Source organism: Squalius cephalus, assembly GCF_949319135.1.
Source record: "Squalius cephalus genome assembly, chromosome: 4".
NCBI classification, from domain to species: domain Eukaryota; kingdom Metazoa; phylum Chordata; class Actinopteri; order Cypriniformes; family Leuciscidae; genus Squalius; species Squalius cephalus.
In genome coordinates, this window is record NC_137125.1 from 2,677,713 (window position 1) to 2,697,105 (window position 19,393).

Consider the following 19,393-nt stretch of genomic DNA (forward strand, 5'->3'; position numbering starts at 1 on the left):
AAGGATTTGATTGATTATTTGATTACTTTATTTTTGACAAAACATACTATATTTAACATGAGCAAATATTGGCAAACAAAAGCTTATTTGAGTTGGCAGATATTTTACAGTAAAAATGTATAATCTATCCAAAACTAATCAACGAAATGTTGTCTTTCATATGTCTGTAACATAGGTCTTTCATTTTTATTATAAGAAATATAAATGTTAATTTGCAGTTTAATACGTTGCTTATACAAATACATTTTATTTCAACATATTTCAGTCGATTTTTACTCAGTATAGCAATACAGTTTGCTAAGACCGAAACATTCATTCACAAACAGAAACGCCTGACTGTAACGTTGTTTTTATGAAATATTAGGGCATATAAATGTTAATTTTCAGTTTAATACGTTGCTTATACAAATAGCCTACATTTTATTTCAACATATTTCTGTCGATTTTTACTCAGCTCAGTATAGCAATACAGTTTGCTAAAACATCATCATTCATTCACACAGAGACGCAATTTAAATTTAAACTCTCTTTTTGCGAGCTGTGGTAAACAGCGCGCATCTCTGCGGCTGCCATTCATTCATTCACAGAAACGCGATTAACTTGAGAAGGAAAAAAAACTTACTACAGTATTCGGATCCTCTCTCCTGCAATACCCGCACTGTCTCTGAGGTAGATTTTCCATTATTATTATTCCTCACAGCGCTGCCAGATGGTGTAAACACGTAGGCTACAATGATATGATTAAACTTGTGTTTTCTCGAGCTGATATGGGGGCGTTCACAGGACTGCGCGGATTGCCTCAGTAATTTGCATTTGAATAGCGTGCGCTCTCCGTGGGCGGAGTCACATTACCTTTGAATGAGCTCTAATTAGTTCGACTGGAATCGCTCTCTTTTAATACAGATTTCACAAGATGAGAATATTTGTTTTTTATATAAATTACCTCATTTTAAAGAAGAGAATTCAAGCTTCATGCCTGTGTGACTGTATGCCTGTTTGACTCAGTATTCGCTGAGTTATTGTTCATTTTCGGACGCGTTTCAGAATGGTCTTCACTGACAGAGAGAAGGCAGAACTCGCATCACGTTTATTTTTCTCTATTTGGCAAAAAGCACAACAGTTTGTTTTTATTGTGAGTATACACAAAAATAATACACATTTAACAGAATCGATTGATATATGAAACTTGCTTGTAATATCAAAGTCAACAGAGCAAAATTAATTTCTTTTGAACTGAACTGAAAAAAATCCAGCAAAACGCGCGGGCGCGTTTGTCGACCTCAGAGGGTTAAGCAGTAGCAAAGGATGTGGTAAGAGTCTGGTAATACAATATAAATAAACAAGGCTTCCTTTTACAGTACAGTTGCTCTTTACTTACTGAGTAAATTGTCATGTTTTCCTTGGTAACGTTGCAGGACATACGAGGAAAAAAAAATGTGACTATGGAAAAGGGAATGATCAGATTATAGGGTAAGATCCCAGTAATTCCATGGAAATAAACAAGGCTTCATTTTTCAGTACAGTTACACTTTACTTACTGAGTAAATTGTCATGTTTTCCTTGGTAACGTTGCAGGACATACGAGGTAAAAAATGTGACTATGGAAAAGGGAATGATCAGATTATATGGTAAGATCCCAGTAATTGCATGGAAATAAACAAGGCTTCATTTTACAGTACAGTTACACTTTACTTACTGAGTAAATTTTCATGTTTTCCTTGGTAACGTTGCAGGACATACGAGGTAAAAAAGTGACTATATGGAAAAGGGAATGATCAGGTTATATGGTACAATTCCGGTAATACCATGGAAATAAACAAGGCTTCATTTTACAGTACAGTTGCACTTTACTTACTGAGTAAATTGTAAAAACATCTGCAAGAACATACCCAGTATTTAAGATGTGCCATGACATTATGGAAAACTGTTCCTGTGGGGTAGTTACCAGGTAAGTGTAAGGTAAATTATTTGATAAACCCTCTATAAATGGGTGTAGCAATGAACAACAACTATGTAAGACAAGGTAATTTATTGGAAACTACCGTCTTAATTTCAAGATAGTAATAAATAAACATGGACTGTTACCAACATAACCCTAGGATAACTACACACCTAACTTGAATTGATGGGTAATACTGGAGGTGTTTCTAAAAATTGGCTGCCTACATTCTGAGGAAGTACACAATTAAATCTGAGTTATTACCAACCTAAACAGGTAACAAGTACACAGTACTTTGTTGAGTTGATATTTAACAGTGGTGTTTTTTTCCCTGGTAGTTTCTCTGTAATTGCATACTAATCAGCTTAAGTAATTACACACTAAAATACTATCATTTACCATATGGAATCATATATGCTTTCATTACCTAGGGAATCAAAATATACTGTCCATAGCCATAAAAAAAAATAGATTTTCGCCATTTTTTTAATTAAAATGTCACATAAATCAGGCCAGGAATGAATTATTAACAAATCCCTCTGAAAATATCTACAGAATACTGCTAAGTGTATAACTGGAAAGTTTGGTGTACATAGGTGCTACATAGGCTGAGATGATTGTACTGGACAATGACAAAAAACTCATTTTGAGAAAACGGCAGTTAAAGATTTAAATAGCTCTAAATGAGAAATCGTCGTTTGCTTTAAAACCCCCTTTGGACATTCACGATTGGTTACTGACAGAAAGGAAATGCCCATATTTGGGTTACATAGCGTTGTGCAGGAGACTCAGAGCTTTACAGCGATACCGGTCATGACAGACTTCAGTAAACAGACGGAGCTCGGCGCGTCGCGTTGTAATGCTAACTTCCTGGTAAATTCGGGAGAAAATTACTGCCGCAAGTAAACAAAATGTAATAAAATAATCATCTTAATGTGTATTTTCAACGTTTTCTTTATAGCAGCTTGAAAGAACACTTATTGAAGGAGTAAACTAGCCCAAAACCTCAAAACTGACCACTGCATGAAAAATCTATGTTTTTGCCTGCCATGTCTCGCCTTAAATAAATCGTATTCATATGTTCCCTTGCCTCCCGAGTTTTTCTGGTAGAAATAGGAGCTCTAGTGCAAGTTATAGCGGGAAGACTCTTATATCACTTCATTCATTAATCACGTCATTCATTAATCAGGTCAGGTCATTCTCTTGCCTCCTGAGTCTTTCTGGAAGAACTACTTTTCCTGTGCGTTTACTGAAAATAATTGCACACTTTAGAATGTTCATCAACCAATCAGAATGAAGCATTCAATAGCCCCCTGGTATAACTAGAGCTAAACCTCTATAAATTCTCAATAAGAACTTTATGAAATGTAGTAATGTAATCTATAATAAAGTGTAACTGGTTTGTAATAAGTGAATATTGCAATACTGTTTTTTGAGTTGTTTAATCAAAACTCTTCCTGCTCTACATACTTGAGTTTTTCCAGTCTGTAGTTTGGATCTGCCAGTTTTTTAGAGAGCAACTTGACTCCTGAATCTCCTGGGTGATTGTAGCTCAGATCCAGCTCTCTCAGGTGTGAGGGGTTTGAACTCAGAGCTGAAGACACATAACCACAGCCTTCCTCTGTCACCATACAGCCAGACAACCTACAGACAGACACAACAACAGTCCACATGACATTAGTTTGGCATTCAAATCAGCCTCTTTCACACAATGACCTGCATAGTTTGTATTTTCAGCTGTATTTTCTGTAGATTCTAGGACCTAGGAGCAGAGGAATCTTTTCAAGGGTTCTCAAGGGTTCTTGTCTCTGACAGCCAAATTGTCACGGTTCATAGATCCGTGTGTTCATTTTGCGTATTTGACGGGTGTGTTTGTAGGTATTGGGTCTGTGTGTGTGGTGGCTTGTTTGTTGCCTAGTAACCAGCTGATCACTCAATCAGTCATTCAGCTGCAGCTAGTCAGCTGCCTATATCTAGCTGGAGTGTGATATGCTTGGTGTCGGTTCGTCACTCTTGTTTTGTTCTCTCACCTAGTTCCTGTATATGAGTTTCTAGCAGAGTCATTCCTGCAATTCATCTGTGCTTCCAAGCAGCACGGAGATCATCCTTGAGTTTTCCTCAACCAGCTGTCCGGTCTGAGTTACCACGCTGTGTTTGATTCCTGTCTCTTCATCTCTCTCTCCTTTGGATCGCTGCTTTGAGTCCACCAAGAGTATTGACTGTTCTTTCTGAGTTTTTTCCGCTATCCTATCTGTCAATAAACTGCCTTCTTGCAATTGGATCTACAACTCCCTTTCTGACACAAATAGTGGCCAAAATCTTACAGTGTGAACCTGGCTTTAGGCAGGTCGCTCCACCAGCAGGGAACAGTAAAGGGCACCTAAGTAGTGAGTGCACCTAAGTAGATATGAAGTGACATTTTTAATTTCTCTCACCTTAATTATCTCATTAACTTCTACACTGCTTCAGTGTTACTTTTTTAACACTCTGAATGTGGATTATATAAACACTGAGCAGTGTACATTACTGGGAAACATTACTGATGCGAGGAATCATCCTGGAGAAGATCGATGTTAAAGTAAGATTTTTGCACTAGAATGCAGGTAGCAAGGTCAAGCCCCAGAGATCATGTTAATTGGTGTGGTGATGAATATTGGTATTGAATGCATTATTTTTTTATTGCAAATGTCATGTCCATAATGATGGAAATGATCAATTACATCCCTGCAAATGTTGTTTTTGTTTCTTGTTCTGGCATTCCATTGAGAGCAGATTTGTTGACAAAATGTAATCATTATTTGTTGTGATAATATATTTTTATATCAATTTTTTCAAGGAAAACCATTTACCTAAGTGTCTGTATCTGACAGTTTGGACTCTTCATTCCGTCACAAAGAAGCTTCACTCCAGAATCCTGCAGGTCATTGTTACTCAGGTCCAGCTCTCTCAGGGCGGTGTTTGAGGATTGAAGAACTGAAGACAAACTCTCACAAGACTGAGCAGTGAAATTACACATGGGACACCTGAACAAGAAAAGCACAATGTAATTGCATACAGAATAAATCTTAGCAGAGTTACTTTTACATAATTAATGCAAAATAAAATCAAATGTAAGTATTTGAATTCAGACCTCAGAGTCTCCAGCTGACAGTTTGGACTCTTCAGTCCATCAGAAAGAAGCTTTACTCCAGAATCCTGCAGGTCATTGTTACTCAGGTCTAGCTCTCTCAGGGCGGTGTTTGAGGATTGAAGAACTGAAGACAAACTCTCACAAGTTTGAACAGTGAGATAACAGCCATGTAATCTGTGTGGAGAACAAAACAAACAGCAATATTAATGTGTTATTCATGTAGGGTTTATAACAGGGGTTCTCAACTCAGGCCCTTAAGGTCCACTTTCTGGCAGAGTTTAGCTCAAACCCTAATCAAATACACCTGATCAAGCTAATCAATGTCATCTGGATTGCTAGAAAGTTGCAGGCAGGTGAGTCTGATCAGGGTTGGAGTTAAACTCTGCAGGAAAGTGGATCTTGAGGGCCTGAGTTGAGATACTTGTGCATGCTTTCATCACCATCAGGGTGGATTATTGTAATGGACTCCTCACTGGCCTTCCCAAAAAGACCATAAGACAGTGTCAGCTCATACAGAACGCTGAGCAGAACCACAACATATGAGCACATCACACCAGTCCTCAGGTCTTTACACTGGCTCCCTTTAGGATTGATTTTAAATTATTATTACTGGTATATATATATATATATATATATATATATATATATATATATATATATATATATATATATCACTCAGTGGCCTGGGACCTCAATAAATTGCAGATATGCTCACTGAATATAAACAGATCACTCAGATCATTAGGATCACACCAGCTAGAAACACCAAGGGTACACTCTAAGCATGGCGAGTCCGCTTTTAGCTATTATGCTGGAACCAGCTTCCAGAAGCGATCAGATGTGCTCCTACAGTAGTCACATTCAAATCCAGACTCAAAACACATGACACTGTGTGACACATGTAAAAATTAAAGTAAAGTCGGCAACACATAAGCTCCAAAATTATCAAAAATATTTATTGTAAAGACAACTATCGCATAGCGGTAACGTTTCGAGCACGCAGGCTGATGAAGAGCCTGCGTGCTCGAAACATTACCGCTATGCGATAGTTGTCTTTACAATAAATATTTTTGATAATTTTGGAGCTTAGGTGTTGCCGACTTTACTTTAATTTTTACTTGATGTTTTTTAGTCGAGCACCCTTTTGAGATTGATGTGCGTGCTTTTGTTTCATTTTTCTACACTGTGTGAAACATGACAACACTGTTTAGCTGTGCATTTACTGAATGAGCACTGTGCCGCTGTTCGTCTGACTGTTTGTACTGTACTGTATTTTATTTTTTATTCTAAACTGTTTTAATTATTCTTATTTCTTTTGATTATTTTAATGTCTTCTATGTAAAGCACTTTGAATTACCATTGTGTATGAAATGTGCTATATAAATAAACTTGCCTTGCCTATAATCTGAAGCACACATAGCAAAATCCCCAGAGTAAAATGAAAAGTGTTCAGTGTTCATATGTGTCCACTGTACAAACTACATACAGCCACACAGCGCAAGATGAAATCAACTGAATATAAAATAAAACATTAAATCTCTCAACATCTCGCCAGAGGATGATTAAACATCCACTTACCAGGGGGATTTTAATTTTAATCATGACAATGACATATCCAGAGCTGGTCCTCCCTATATGCAAAGGACGCAAGTTGCCTGAACCAGCAGTGGCCCCCTTGCTCTCAAAGATGAATTCATGACTAGGGCTCCGCGATTAATAGAATTTTCATTTTTGATTTTGGCTTTGAACGATTATGAAAACACCATTTCCTTTAAAGCAAGTGCGCTGTCGCCCTTCCACATCCAAATCAGTCAAATCGTGTAACGTAACTGTCATACACAGTCTCCTTCCAGATGTACTCGAAACTAAAAAGAAGTGTAAAGTTAACCCTGGGGTCGGCGGTATCGCCGGCGATACCAGCTCGCTTTTTTTTTTATCAGTTCAAAAGAGATTAATTTTGCTCTGTTGACTTTGATATTACAAACAAGTTTCATACATCAATCGATCCTGTTAAATGTGTATTATTTTTGTGTATACTCACAATAAAAACAAAGTGTTGTGCTTTTTGCCAAATAAAGAAAAAATAAAACAGTATTAGTATTAATGGGTCAAGTGTTGATGAACAAGACACATATTTTCTTGAAAATGACTCCAGATTCAGCTTGAGTTGGGCAGGTCATTCCACCAGCTTGGAATAGTCCAGGTAAAGGTCTGTGAAAGTGATTTTGTGATTCTTTGGGATGGCACGTCAAGGCACCGTTCACCCGAAAGCTTCTGGATGGCGCATAAGTCTGAAGTAGTGAGTTTAGGTATAGGGGTGCAGAGCCAGTGGTTGTTCTGTAGGCAAACATCAGTGTCTTGAATTTAATCAGGGTTCGTACGGGTGCTTGAAATCCTTGAAAGTGCTTGAATTTTGATGTTGTGTTTTCAAGGTTTGAAAAGTGCTTGAATTTTGGATAAAATGCTTGAATTTGTAACTGTATTTCTTTCATAAGAAATATCTTTCTGACGAAATAGTTCATTATTAAATGGAGAAAAAATGTAGCCCTTCAGAATCAGATACAGATTGATTTGCGTTACGCTGGCCAGAGCAAAAGTAGGCGGAGTTTTCATTTTGATTTCCGCGGTTGTTTGGATGCACCGTTTTTATTGGCCACGCAGCGGCAACAGTTGAACTATTTTAAACTTTGACCGCGGCGTGCGCGCGAGCTCGCTGAGCTCCGCTTTGGTCCGAGTCGCGCGGCGCAAGCCATTGAAATATATCGGTTTCATTTCATAGCGCAGCGCGGTCCGCGTCCTATCTGAAAGGGCCATTAGTGACTGAGAGTACTTGGTGTGATAATGTAATGTAAGTATTGCATGTCCGTTATGTTCATTTGTGGAATATGCAGTGAACATTGCCAAAATTACAGAACTGTAACGTGCAAATTAACCTGCAAACGTTAGCCCAGTGCATAACAACAGTCGTTGATTGCTGAACTGAAATCGGTCAGTGTCATAAGTAGTATACTGTTACTGTAAGGTTTAGGATGGCCCTATGCAATATTTACACTGCTCTATTACAGTAAATGTATTAGCTAACGTTATGTCTTGGCCCAAGACATCTTGGCAATGAAATACATTTAGGTGCCTGTGCACTCAGATATTGTTCAAACCTCGTCTATATCAAGAATGTGTCCCAAAACGGGAAGGCCTGTCAAATATTTCTAAGTCTTCATATTTGAAATTAATTCAGTTTTACAGCCTATAAATCACATTATCTGGTAAGCAATATTTGGACATTAATATAATGAAAAGTATATTATTCATATACTTAGTGATACATTTTGAAGAATAAAACTTGTGATTGGCTTAAATATTAGGGCTGCACAATACATCGAAATATTGCAAATGTATATATTACAATATGCATAATTGCATATCGTAATGGCTTGCAATAACGGGTCATGAACAAAAGACAAAGAAAATCACTCACTGCTTTTGGCTGAATAGGCTAACTTTTGTAGCTTTAATAAGAATCAGTATATTTAATTCATGCAGTGAAAACTAAGCAGTGTTTATTTTTACATTTGATTAATCAGTTTCTGTTGTTAAATAAACCTAATGTAAACTTCTAAAATAACACTTCTTATGCTACAGTAAAACACTGATGTTCACTGTCTTGAAGTTGTAGGGATATTTTCTTATCACAAAAAGAATGTGAAACACGTATGTGTAGGTTATATCATTTTAAAGATATTTTAAAGATAATTTAAGTTAATTTGACACACTTTAAGCATTATCGTATCGCATATTGAATATCGCATTATTTAATGAGTTATCGCATATCTCATTTTTCTTCTATATTGTGCAGCCCTCTGCTATTATGAAACATTTGGCTGTTTATCTCTTTTGATGTGATAAAAACACTAAATAAGAATTTTAAGTATGTATTGGTATGTAATTTACGGTAGTGTAAGGTGCTGGAAAAAGCTTTCAAATGGACCTGGAAAGTGCTTGAAAAGTGCTTGAATTTGACCTTGGAAAAAGTGTACGAACCCTGTTTAATGCAAGCATCTGTTGACAGCCAGTGCAAACTGATGAAGAGAGGCGTGACGGGCCCTCTGTTCGGCTAGTTAAAGACAATGCTTAACGTGGCTTAATTAATTAAAATGTAATTAACTAAAATTTAAATAAAGACTTAATATACACCTTGTTAATAAATGATACTATTTACAGACATGCAGATGCAGACACATTAAGCATTTTCTTTATAACAGCTTTCCATGTGGGAGAAAACAACATAAACATTGTGTCTTTCCACTCTGTTTACGGTGCCGTCGTCTTAGGAGTAGTTGGTGTTGATGACAAGAAAATGTGCAAGATAATAGTTTTCCCTGGTTGTTGTTTTAGTTCATAACGCCACGTAGATTATTTTAAAATCTCCCAGTGACAAGGTTTTAACGTATTGCTTTTAATGAGAATTGAGAAACATTTCATGTCAAACTTCCACGTAGGGCATGATTATTTTGAGTATAATTTGGTCATGACGTTTGTTATGTTGGAGTATTTTAAATTTTAACCACCAGCTACATCTCACATAGGCTATTGCCTCCTGAACCTTTACAATTTCTCAATGTAAACAATATATAACACATAACAGCCAAACAAAAAAAATCACAGTAATTTAAATGTCATTTTGACCTTTATTCATATGAAAAAGAGGGAAGATGATATTGTGTTTGAACACTAAACAAGAGGCTAAGATTTAGAAAGTAAATGTAGCGTTTATAAATTGTGGGAATCCTGATTTTTTTTCTGTTGATTATTTTTTCATGATATTTCTTCAGGAGGCACTGTCTACCTCGTCTGTTTAGAGGAAACACCACTGGTTCATTCATACTACAGTTCACACAGGGGAAAGAATCTGCAAGCCATAGTTATAAGAAACCTTTTCATACACATTTTTGAACACAGTGAATCAGCGAATGTGAAAGTAAAACCTGAGTATGTTGAGTATGAAAGATATTTCCAACTGTATTTTAACTTTTAATTGTTGTGAAATTGTGTAATTACTCACAGGGCTTTTCTGCAGCATCTCACAGCTGGAATGAGTCTCTTGTAGTCTGCTGGTGATGAAGTGAACCTCTTTGGGTTGAGCTCGTCCAGCACCTTCTCTGACGTCAGCAGTGTGTGGGCCAGCACTGTGCACATCGAAGAGGAGAGTCCCCTTCCTGGATGATCATCTGGACCGAGGTGTCTCTGGATTTCCTCATATAAAGAATTATCTTTGAGCTCAAGTAAGCAGTAAAATAGGTTGACTGAAGCTTCATCTGAGATGTTCCGCTGTAGTCTTTGTTTAATGTATTCAGTTGTTCGTCTGATGCTCTCTGTGGTGTCTTCAGTGTCTGTGGTGTCTTCAGGGTCTTTGAGCAGGCCTTTGAGCAGTTCCTGACTGCATTCCAGTGAAATGCCCATCAGAAACCGCAGGAAGAGGTCCAGATGTCCTCTCTCACTCTCCATGGCTTTATCAACAGCCTTCTGCAGTAGCTCATGTAATGTGACATCTCGTTTGGGTTTACCACAGAAAAACTGAAGCTCCTGCATGTTCTTGTTCAGGTAACAGAGGAACACATGCACTGCAGCAAGAAACTCTTGAACACTCAGATGCACAAAGCAGAAGATCTTTGACTCATGAAGTCCATCTTCCTTCTTAAAGATCTCAGCGATCATTCCTGTGAACTCTGTCTCTGTACTCACATCAATACCACATGATTTCAGATCTTTCTCATAGAACACAACGCTTTCCTTCTTCAGCTGTTCAAACGCTAGCTTCGCCAACTTTAATATCATATCTCTATTTGAATGTAAGAGCTTTGTACGTTGTCTTTCTGTTTTTCTATCGTACTTCTGGCTCTTCATGTTCATCTGTATCAGCAGGAAGTGAATGTACATTTCAGTGAGTGTTGTGCTGATGTTCTCTGCAGTGTTCTTGATGAGGATATCCTGAAGGACTGTGGCCGTGATCCAGCAGAACACGGGAATGTGGCACATGATGTAGAGACTACGAGATGTCTTAATGTGTGAGATGATTCTGGAGGCCGCAGTCTCATCTGTGATTCTCTTTCTGAAGTATTCCTCCTTCTGCTGGTCAGTGAATCCTCGCACCTCTGTGAACAAACCCACATGCTGAGGAGGGATCTGATTGGCTGCTGCTGGTCGTGAGGTCACCCAGACGAGAGCTGACGGAAGCAGAGTCCCTTTGACCAGACTTGTAAACAGCACGTCTACTGATGATTCTTTCTCAACATTGGTTAATGATCTATTTTTAAAATTCAAAGGCAACTGACTCTCGTCAAGTCCATCAAATATAAATGCTAGCTTGCATTCCTTATATAACTTTGATTTCTCCAGGTCCTTCAGGTCCTCCAGGTCAGGATAAAATTCCAGCAGAAGCTCATGGAGACTAAACTCTTTATTTTCCATCAAGTTAATCTCTCTGAATGGAAGCATGAAAACACAGTCTATATTCTGATTGGCTTCTCCTTCTGCCCAGTCCAGGATGAACTTCTGCACAGAGACCGTTTTTCCAATGCCAGCGATGCCCTTTGTCAGCACAATCTTTTCCTCATTGTTTTTCTTCAATTCAGTAAAAATATCATTGCATTTGATGGGTTTGTCCTGTGTTTGTTTGTTCTTGAAAGCATCATCCATCTTCCGAACCTCATGTTCGTGATTGACATCTGCCATATCTCCCTCTGTGATGAACAGTTCTGTGTAAACAGCTTTGAGATCTGCCTCTTTGCCCTCAAATATATATTTTGCTTTCTTCTGCATGTTGGTTTTGTGTTTTTCCAAAAACTTTAGCAAATTCTCTGTTTTAAAAAAATAATGTAAGCAAATTAAATTACAGGCAAAAAGAGTTTTATTTTTAGGCCACACTTGTTATTAGGTGCCTTTACTCTGTACTAACATTTAATACAAGACTATGGATTTACCGTGTGACTACACTTTGTTCTGGATGATTCCCACATTTCTGCTAATGAGCTGAGTTATGGGTTTGGTTAAGGGTTAGGATTATAGGGGTCTGAGTTAGCTTCTGGGTCAAGGGTTGGGCTACAGTTAGGGCTAAAGTTAACTGTAACTACAAATGTTAATTAAATGGATGTTCTTTAAATGTAATTGCACTACAGAGGCTGTTGAATGCTTGATTCTGATTGGCTGACAAACTTTCTAAGGTGTGCAATTATTTTCCAGGAAATGCACAGCTAAAGTAGTTCCAGGCAGGTCTACACACACACACACACACACACACACACACACACACACACACACACACACACACACACACACACACACACACACACATTCACACATTCACATGCAGCTGTGCCCCACAACATTATCAAAAATAGTTTTGCAACTGAAAAGCTACATGACATTTTTCTGAATTCATAAATACACCCAACATGTCTAAATCGTTTAAGACCTCTATAATGAAGAAATGATGGTTGTACCTTCTAACTGTTTCTCTGGTGTCTCCGTCGCTAAGGTTTTTTGTGGCTCTGTGAGGAAAGAGAAAATGAGTAAATTTATACAAAAGGAAAGAGACAATAGATACAATTACACAGAAGAATAAAGTGACAAGTACCTAAAGCATTTCTGAACAATATGGCTACACACTAAACTTCCTTAAGAACAGGATTCACAACTACTGAACATTATTTCATACATGATTGTTAATAAGCAGTGTGTCTCAGAAAGCACAGTTATTGTGTCTTTTTAAACATTACAATTTATTATATTATATTTTTATTATATTAATTGTATTATAGTCATTATTATATATAAATACTATATTACCATGTCCTGCAGTGTTGTAGATGTAGTTGTTGAAGGTCACTGAGCCTGTGATGGTGTTATCATTGAATACAGGAGCATTTACAGTTGCTCCTGTTTCAGCTTTCACATCAACACTGACTCCAGTGTGAGCATTGCTGCTCATCTGGCCTGGAATAGAGATAGAGAGATTAATTACATTGCTTAAATCACAACTTTAACATTTCTGATACCTTTTATCACTATTACCTTCTTTTAGTTTTTTGTTTTCCAGCTCATCTAGTGTGTTATCATGCTGTTCAACAGATGCCATTGTCCTTTACTGACTTACAGCTGTTAGACAAGAACACACATGTCTATAATGAATCATATGTTATCAGACACTTTCCAAAAATACAAAAAAAGAGCAGAGTATCTGACAATAAGTGCTGTCAATCAATTTAAAAATAAACTAATAATTTTTGGGGGATTTTTGGTCATTTTTTGGTAATCGCGATAAACAATAAAGTTTTTAACATATTTTGATATTGTGATACTTTCACATTAAATCTCCAAAATAATGTAGAAATAACATCAAGACATAAATATTTGTACAGATATTGCTGTAGCTGGCCAACAACGACCCGTTCGAGGACCTTAGCCAGAAAAGGTAGATTGGCAATAGGCCTATAGGTAGATCAATCTTCAGGATCAGAGCCAGGCTTTTAAGGAACTGGTGTAATAGCGGCTGTCTTAAGGGCCAAAGGGACGTGCCCAGTAGCTAAGGAAATGTTAATAATTACGGTTATAGCGGACATGAGCATGTGAAGTACATGTTTAGAACCTCATTAGGCAAAGGGTCAAAGAGCATGTGAAGAGCTCATAGACATGATTCATTTCAAAGTATTATCTATGCTGACTGTTGTAAAATTAGAGAAGGTGAAGTGGAAAGTGAATTTTTAAAATGAGACTCAAAAATGAGCCTGTTAATCTGTTTAACTGTTAATGCGTTATTGTTGCATTCATTTGCCCTAAATTAAAATTCTCTTCACACACAGTATGAGTTGCAGTCAAACACGTTTTTCATAGGGTTAATCTATATTTATACCGTGAAGACTGCAGTGATATTTTTATTTGATTACTGTCTGTGCTTGAAAATCTAGTGTGAACCTACATGAAAAACCTGAAATTAACTGTTTATTTCATTTGTATATGTTTGCTCTGTTGTATTTATTTGTGCTATTGCTCGTAATTGTATTATTTGTTCTTATTTTATTACTGACTGTCTTAAACAATATTTAGAAATTATATGAGTTAGTAGGCTAGTAATTGTTGGCGTCATAACCTTATCTATTAAGGTAACATGGATCAAAAACAACTTAAACAATAACTAGACCTATTTTATTTTTATATTTATTACTTGGTGGGGCAACTGTACATTTTGGCAGGGCAAGTCAAAATTTAAACAACTGGCCCGATGGGTCAGTAGAAGAAATCCTTGGCATTGATCCCTGATTTTTTTCTTGCTACATCATCTGTGAACAAATTTTTCTGGATTATAATAACTCAGCAATTATAATCCTCAGTCAAATTTGTCCTCGATATTTCCATGTTGTTTTGGTTGGGTTTAATGATAATACAAGAGTCCTAAACCCCAGATAGAGGACAAAAACAGACTCAAGCCCTAAAAAAGTGAGCATACGCTTTTGACATGCAGTTTTGAGAACACTAAGTAAAGAGCACATTCTTTTCGCCTGTTTGCACACTTTAAACACACGTTTGCACTGCATGTTTGGTTTACCTGTTTACACTTTCATAGCGTTCATTCGACACCGTTTTTTCTTATGATAAATACACGTCAAAAACGAGCATTTTCATGGACTTCAAAGCGCAAATCCAGAACGTGAATACACTGAGTTTCGGTTAATTTATGATGAGATGCGCTCCAGTTCAAGTGCAATGCAAGTGACCGCAGCGCGCCAGCGCCTCCATGATTATATTGTCTGCTAGATATTTGCTTCTTATTTATTAAATACAGGCAATAGTGTTTTAACACAGTGCGTTTGTGTTGCACGTCACCACGTAGGCTCACTATTGGCAGACGCTGGTCATGTGTGTGATGCGTGTGGCGTGCAACACAGACGCTCTGCGTTAAAACACTACGTGGAAAAACTCGAGGCCCAGAGAGAAGGAAATGAATAGTGGAATAAAGTCGTTTTTTTTTCCTTTTCTTTTTCGCACAACAAGTATTCTTGTCGCTTGATAAACTTAAGATTGAGCCACTGTAGTCACTTGGACTATATTAACAATCTCTTTAATAACTTTTCTGGGCCAGCAAGTATCAGTCCATTATTTTTATTGTTCCTCTCAAATTGAGGATCTACTTTAAACCTCGGACTTTAAAGTCTTTTTTTATTTTCATTTTATTTTACTGTTCTCTTTGTTATCATTGTTCGTACATTGTTCGCTCTGTTTATTAGGTTGTCATGGGAAATGTTATTGCGAATTGAAACAAGTAAATACATGGTCAGAAATATAAAATAGATTTTAACTACTACTACTGATAATTAATTTTAAACTCCAAACTATTTTAAACTTCTTCAAACTTTCTGGTCCGGCTTTCTCAAGCCAACTTAAAGTTTGTCTCGACGAACTTTTTAATCTATGTAAGTATCAGTCCCTTAGAAGCCTATGGAGGAGTGAGACAGCTCTCAGATTTAATCAAAAATATCTTAATTTGTGTTCCGAAGATGAACGAAGGTCTTACGGGGTTGGAACAAAATGAGGGTGAGTAATTACTGACAGAATTTTCATTTTTGGGTGAACTAACCCTTAAACTCTGTATTATTACTTCTAAAAATCTTGAGTCTTACCTTATTTTTCAAAACTATTGCGGGTTGGGACAAACACTTCCTGTTTAATCCGTGTTTCAGAACTCTGTACATTAACAATGGAGCGGTTCATAGAGTTTTATTTTGAACTTCGACTTAAGGATAAAGAAATACGGACAGTGCTTAGTTCAAGGAGTTCAGTAAAGTTATTCACAAATCCGAACTTCCCAGATCAATAAATCATGAGCTAAACGTTGTTAAAACTCAAATGAAACCTATTTCCAATCCATAGATGACGAGCTACAACCTCATTTTCCTCAAAACGAGCCTTATAATATAAACCGATCTCCATGAGACCATCTGCAAAATGCAAAACCCAAAAAGCACTACTACAAATATTAGTCATTAACTTCAATGTTGCACACTGTAGTGTCACCAAATTCAGTTTACACATCAATGGTTTGTGGCAAGATCCATTTTCATTTTTTGAGACGTCCTTCGATTTTTTCCTAAAACATTGTCCCAATTTTTTAAAAACATTTTCCCAATACACACAAAAGTATCAACTCCAAGATAAACACCAAGATATTAAAACCCACCCTTGTTCCAAATCAACCTGGCAGGTAAAACAAGTTTTCTACTGATTGTTACAGCATAAGCAGATCATTTAAAAACTGTTTCACATCCAGGAAGGTTTACACCGAAAAGAGATTGGCCCCTATCTTGCACCCAGCGCAATTGACTTTGTACACCAACGCATGTATCATTCCTATTTTGCACCCGACGCACAGCAGACTTTTCCCTCCACAGACGCACGTCGGTAAACTAGGGAATGAACTTGCGCTCCCGGGGGCGGTTCAGCGAAAAGAGGAGGCGTGTTCTGGTGCAAACGTTCCCTGGTGCTATTTTGCAGGTGTAGAAAACAATTCCGCCACTGACCAAAAAACCTAGTTTAAAGTCAGTGGTGTCAGGATTCCATCACCATCTCCTTCCACTCATTCCCTCACTCCGCCCACTCAGTCATTCACACGCTCATTGTCACCTGATTACTAATCATCGTCACCTGGACCTCATCATCAGTTCACCCATATATACCTGCTACAAACATTCAGTCATTGTCTGATCTCATCTACACATGACACAGACTCTCTGCCATACTTACCTGTATACCTACCTTCGATCCCGATCTTCTCAGCCAGTCACCATTCCGTCTTCTAAGGAACTCCTTCATCATCATCTGCAAGAGAAAGAGAGAGAGAGACTTGGTTTCACTTCAGTTAATTCGTCAACGACGAATTCTTCATAAACTCTGTCTCTATTGTGCATCTGATAATCATCTTCTCAGCACTTGCCCTGTTCGACCTCCATGCCCAGCGGTAAGCACAATTCAAGTCTCACCTAAAATTGAAGCTTTAAATCGCACCACTGTGCATGTATTAACTTCTCGTATTTGTGTCTCAGCGCAAGCCCTTATTGACTCTGGTTCGGCGGGGAATTTCATCTCCACCCAGCTTCTCCAAAAACTGAACATCCGCAAACATCGCAATTCTCAAGACCTCCATGTACAAACCATCCAGGGAAAACCGCTGGGTCGAGGTCGAATTCGTCACTGTTCACCTACTCTGACGCTGCATGTTGGTTGTCTTCATTCAGAGGAGATTTATTTTATGGTGCTGGAGGAGTCCACCGCTGAGCTCATCCTGGGACAACCCTGGTTAGTTCAACATCAGCCGACGCTCCACTGGAAATCTGGTGAAGTATTGCGTTGGGGTGAGTCCTGCCATTTGTCCTGTCTATCATCCATCAAGAAAATCCCTTCATCATCGACGCCTCAGAAGAGGTCCAAAGTTCCTGTTTGTTCCACCTCGGTTGAGAGCCCTAAAGTAGAGCATCAAGTAGAGATTCCAGTGGAGTACCAGGCGTACCAGGATGTGTTCAGCAAGAAACTGGCTACTAAACTACCACCTCATCGGCCATGGGTCTGCGCAATCGACTTGCTACCTGGAGCCACTCTACCTAAAGGTCGTATCTATCCACTGTCCATCCCGGAGCAGAAGGCCATGGAGGAGTATGTGGAGGTGGCTTTACAACAACAGTTCATCCGCACATCGACCTCCCCTGCCACTTCAAGTTTCTTCTTTGTGGGTAAGAAGGACGGAGGCTTGAGGCCCTGCATCGATTATCGTCATCTCAACTCTCAAACCGTCAAATACAGTTATCCCCTTCCTCTGGTCCCAGCTGCCTTGGAGCAGGTGCGTGGGGCTCGCATATTTTCGAAACTGGACCTTCGGAGTGCATAAAACTTGATCCGTATACGGCATGGAGATGAGTGGAAGACAGCGTTCGTCACCCCATCTGGCCATTATGAATATCAGGTTATGCCCTTCGGGCTGTCCAACGCTCCAGCGGTCTTTCAAGGGTACATGAACGAAGTGTTCCGTGAGTACCTCAACCGTTTTGTGATTGTCTACATTGACGATATCCTCTTCTATTCATCTTCAATTGTTGAACACCATCGTCATGTCATTCAAGTACTAGAGAAACTGAGAGAACACAAGCTTTACCTGAAATTGGAGAAGTGTGAGTTCCATATCACCTCTGTTCAGTTCCTGGGTTTCATCATAGATCAGCATGGTATCCAGATGGACCAGAGGAAGGTGGAAACAATCCAAGACTGGCCATTACCCACATCTGTCAAAGAACTTCAAAGATTCCTCGGTTTTGCAAACTTCTACAGAAGATTCATCAAGAACTACAGTCTCATCAGTGCTCCTCTCACATCTTAATTAAAGAATCGACCCAAGTCTCTGCCCTTGAATCCCACAGCTATCCAAGCCTTCCAGCAACTCAAAGAAGTCTTCACGACAGCACCAATCCTCATCCATCCCAATCCAGAACTTACTTTCATCGTTGAGGTCGATGCATCTTCCACTGGGGTTGGAGCGGTGCTGTCACAGCGGCAGGGTGAGCCTCCCAGACTCCATCCATGTGCCTTCTTTTCCAAAAAGCTGTCCCCGGCGGAGTAAAACTACGACATCGGCAACCGGGAACTGCTAGCCATAAAACTGGCTTTAGAAGAATGGAGACATTGGCTGGAGGGAGCAAATCACCAGTTCGAAGTAATTACAGATCATCGCAACTTGGAATATCTTCGTGAGGCAAGAAGATTGAATCCTCGCCAGGCTCGCTGGGCACTCTTCTTCACTCGATTCAACTTCGTTGTTACTTACCGTCCAGGAAGTAAGAATTGCAAGGCAGACGCTCTTTCCAGACTCCATCATTCATCTTCTGAAGACCTCAGTACTGAGACCATCCTCCCTCCAGCCTTAATCCTCAGTCCCATTCTCTGGGACATCGACCAGCAAATCTCTCAAGAAAATTCTCGCCATCCTGCTCCGCCGGGAGGTCCAGAATGGCGTATTTTCGTACCTCAACATCTTCGTACTCCCCTTCTGGACTCTGCTCACACAGTTCCGGACTCTGGACATCCAGGTAGCAAGCGTACCCTCTCGCTCCTCAGTCAGCGGTACTGGTGGCCGTCCATCTCCCAAGATGTCTCCAGGTTCGTCCGTGGCTGCTCAGTCTGCGCCATCACCAACACTCCCAGGAAACTACCTGAGGGTAAACTTGTGCCACTACCTATACTCAGACGCCCTTGGTCACACATCGGAGTGGACTTCATGACTGACCTTCCTA

General features: G+C 38.8%; 1 protein-coding gene across 1 annotated transcript in view; it reads right to left on the minus strand.

Moving 5' to 3' along the window:
• Positions 1–19,393, minus strand: part of LOC307157232 (NACHT, LRR and PYD domains-containing protein 3-like) — a 103,904-nt gene that overhangs the window by 71,000 nt on the left and 13,511 nt on the right. Inside the window, exons 2-8 of the mRNA XM_079869079.1 lie at positions 13,137–13,220; positions 12,912–13,058; positions 12,566–12,613; positions 10,129–11,923; positions 5,070–5,243; positions 4,789–4,962; positions 3,410–3,583 (exon numbers count right to left, since the gene is read on the minus strand). Of these exons, the coding sequence (XP_079725205.1) occupies positions 3,410–3,583; positions 4,789–4,962; positions 5,070–5,243; positions 10,129–11,923; positions 12,566–12,613; positions 12,912–13,058; positions 13,137–13,200 (2,576 nt within the window). The 5' untranslated portion in view covers positions 13,201–13,220. The remainder of the gene's footprint in view (positions 1–3,409; positions 3,584–4,788; positions 4,963–5,069; positions 5,244–10,128; positions 11,924–12,565; positions 12,614–12,911; positions 13,059–13,136; positions 13,221–19,393) is intronic.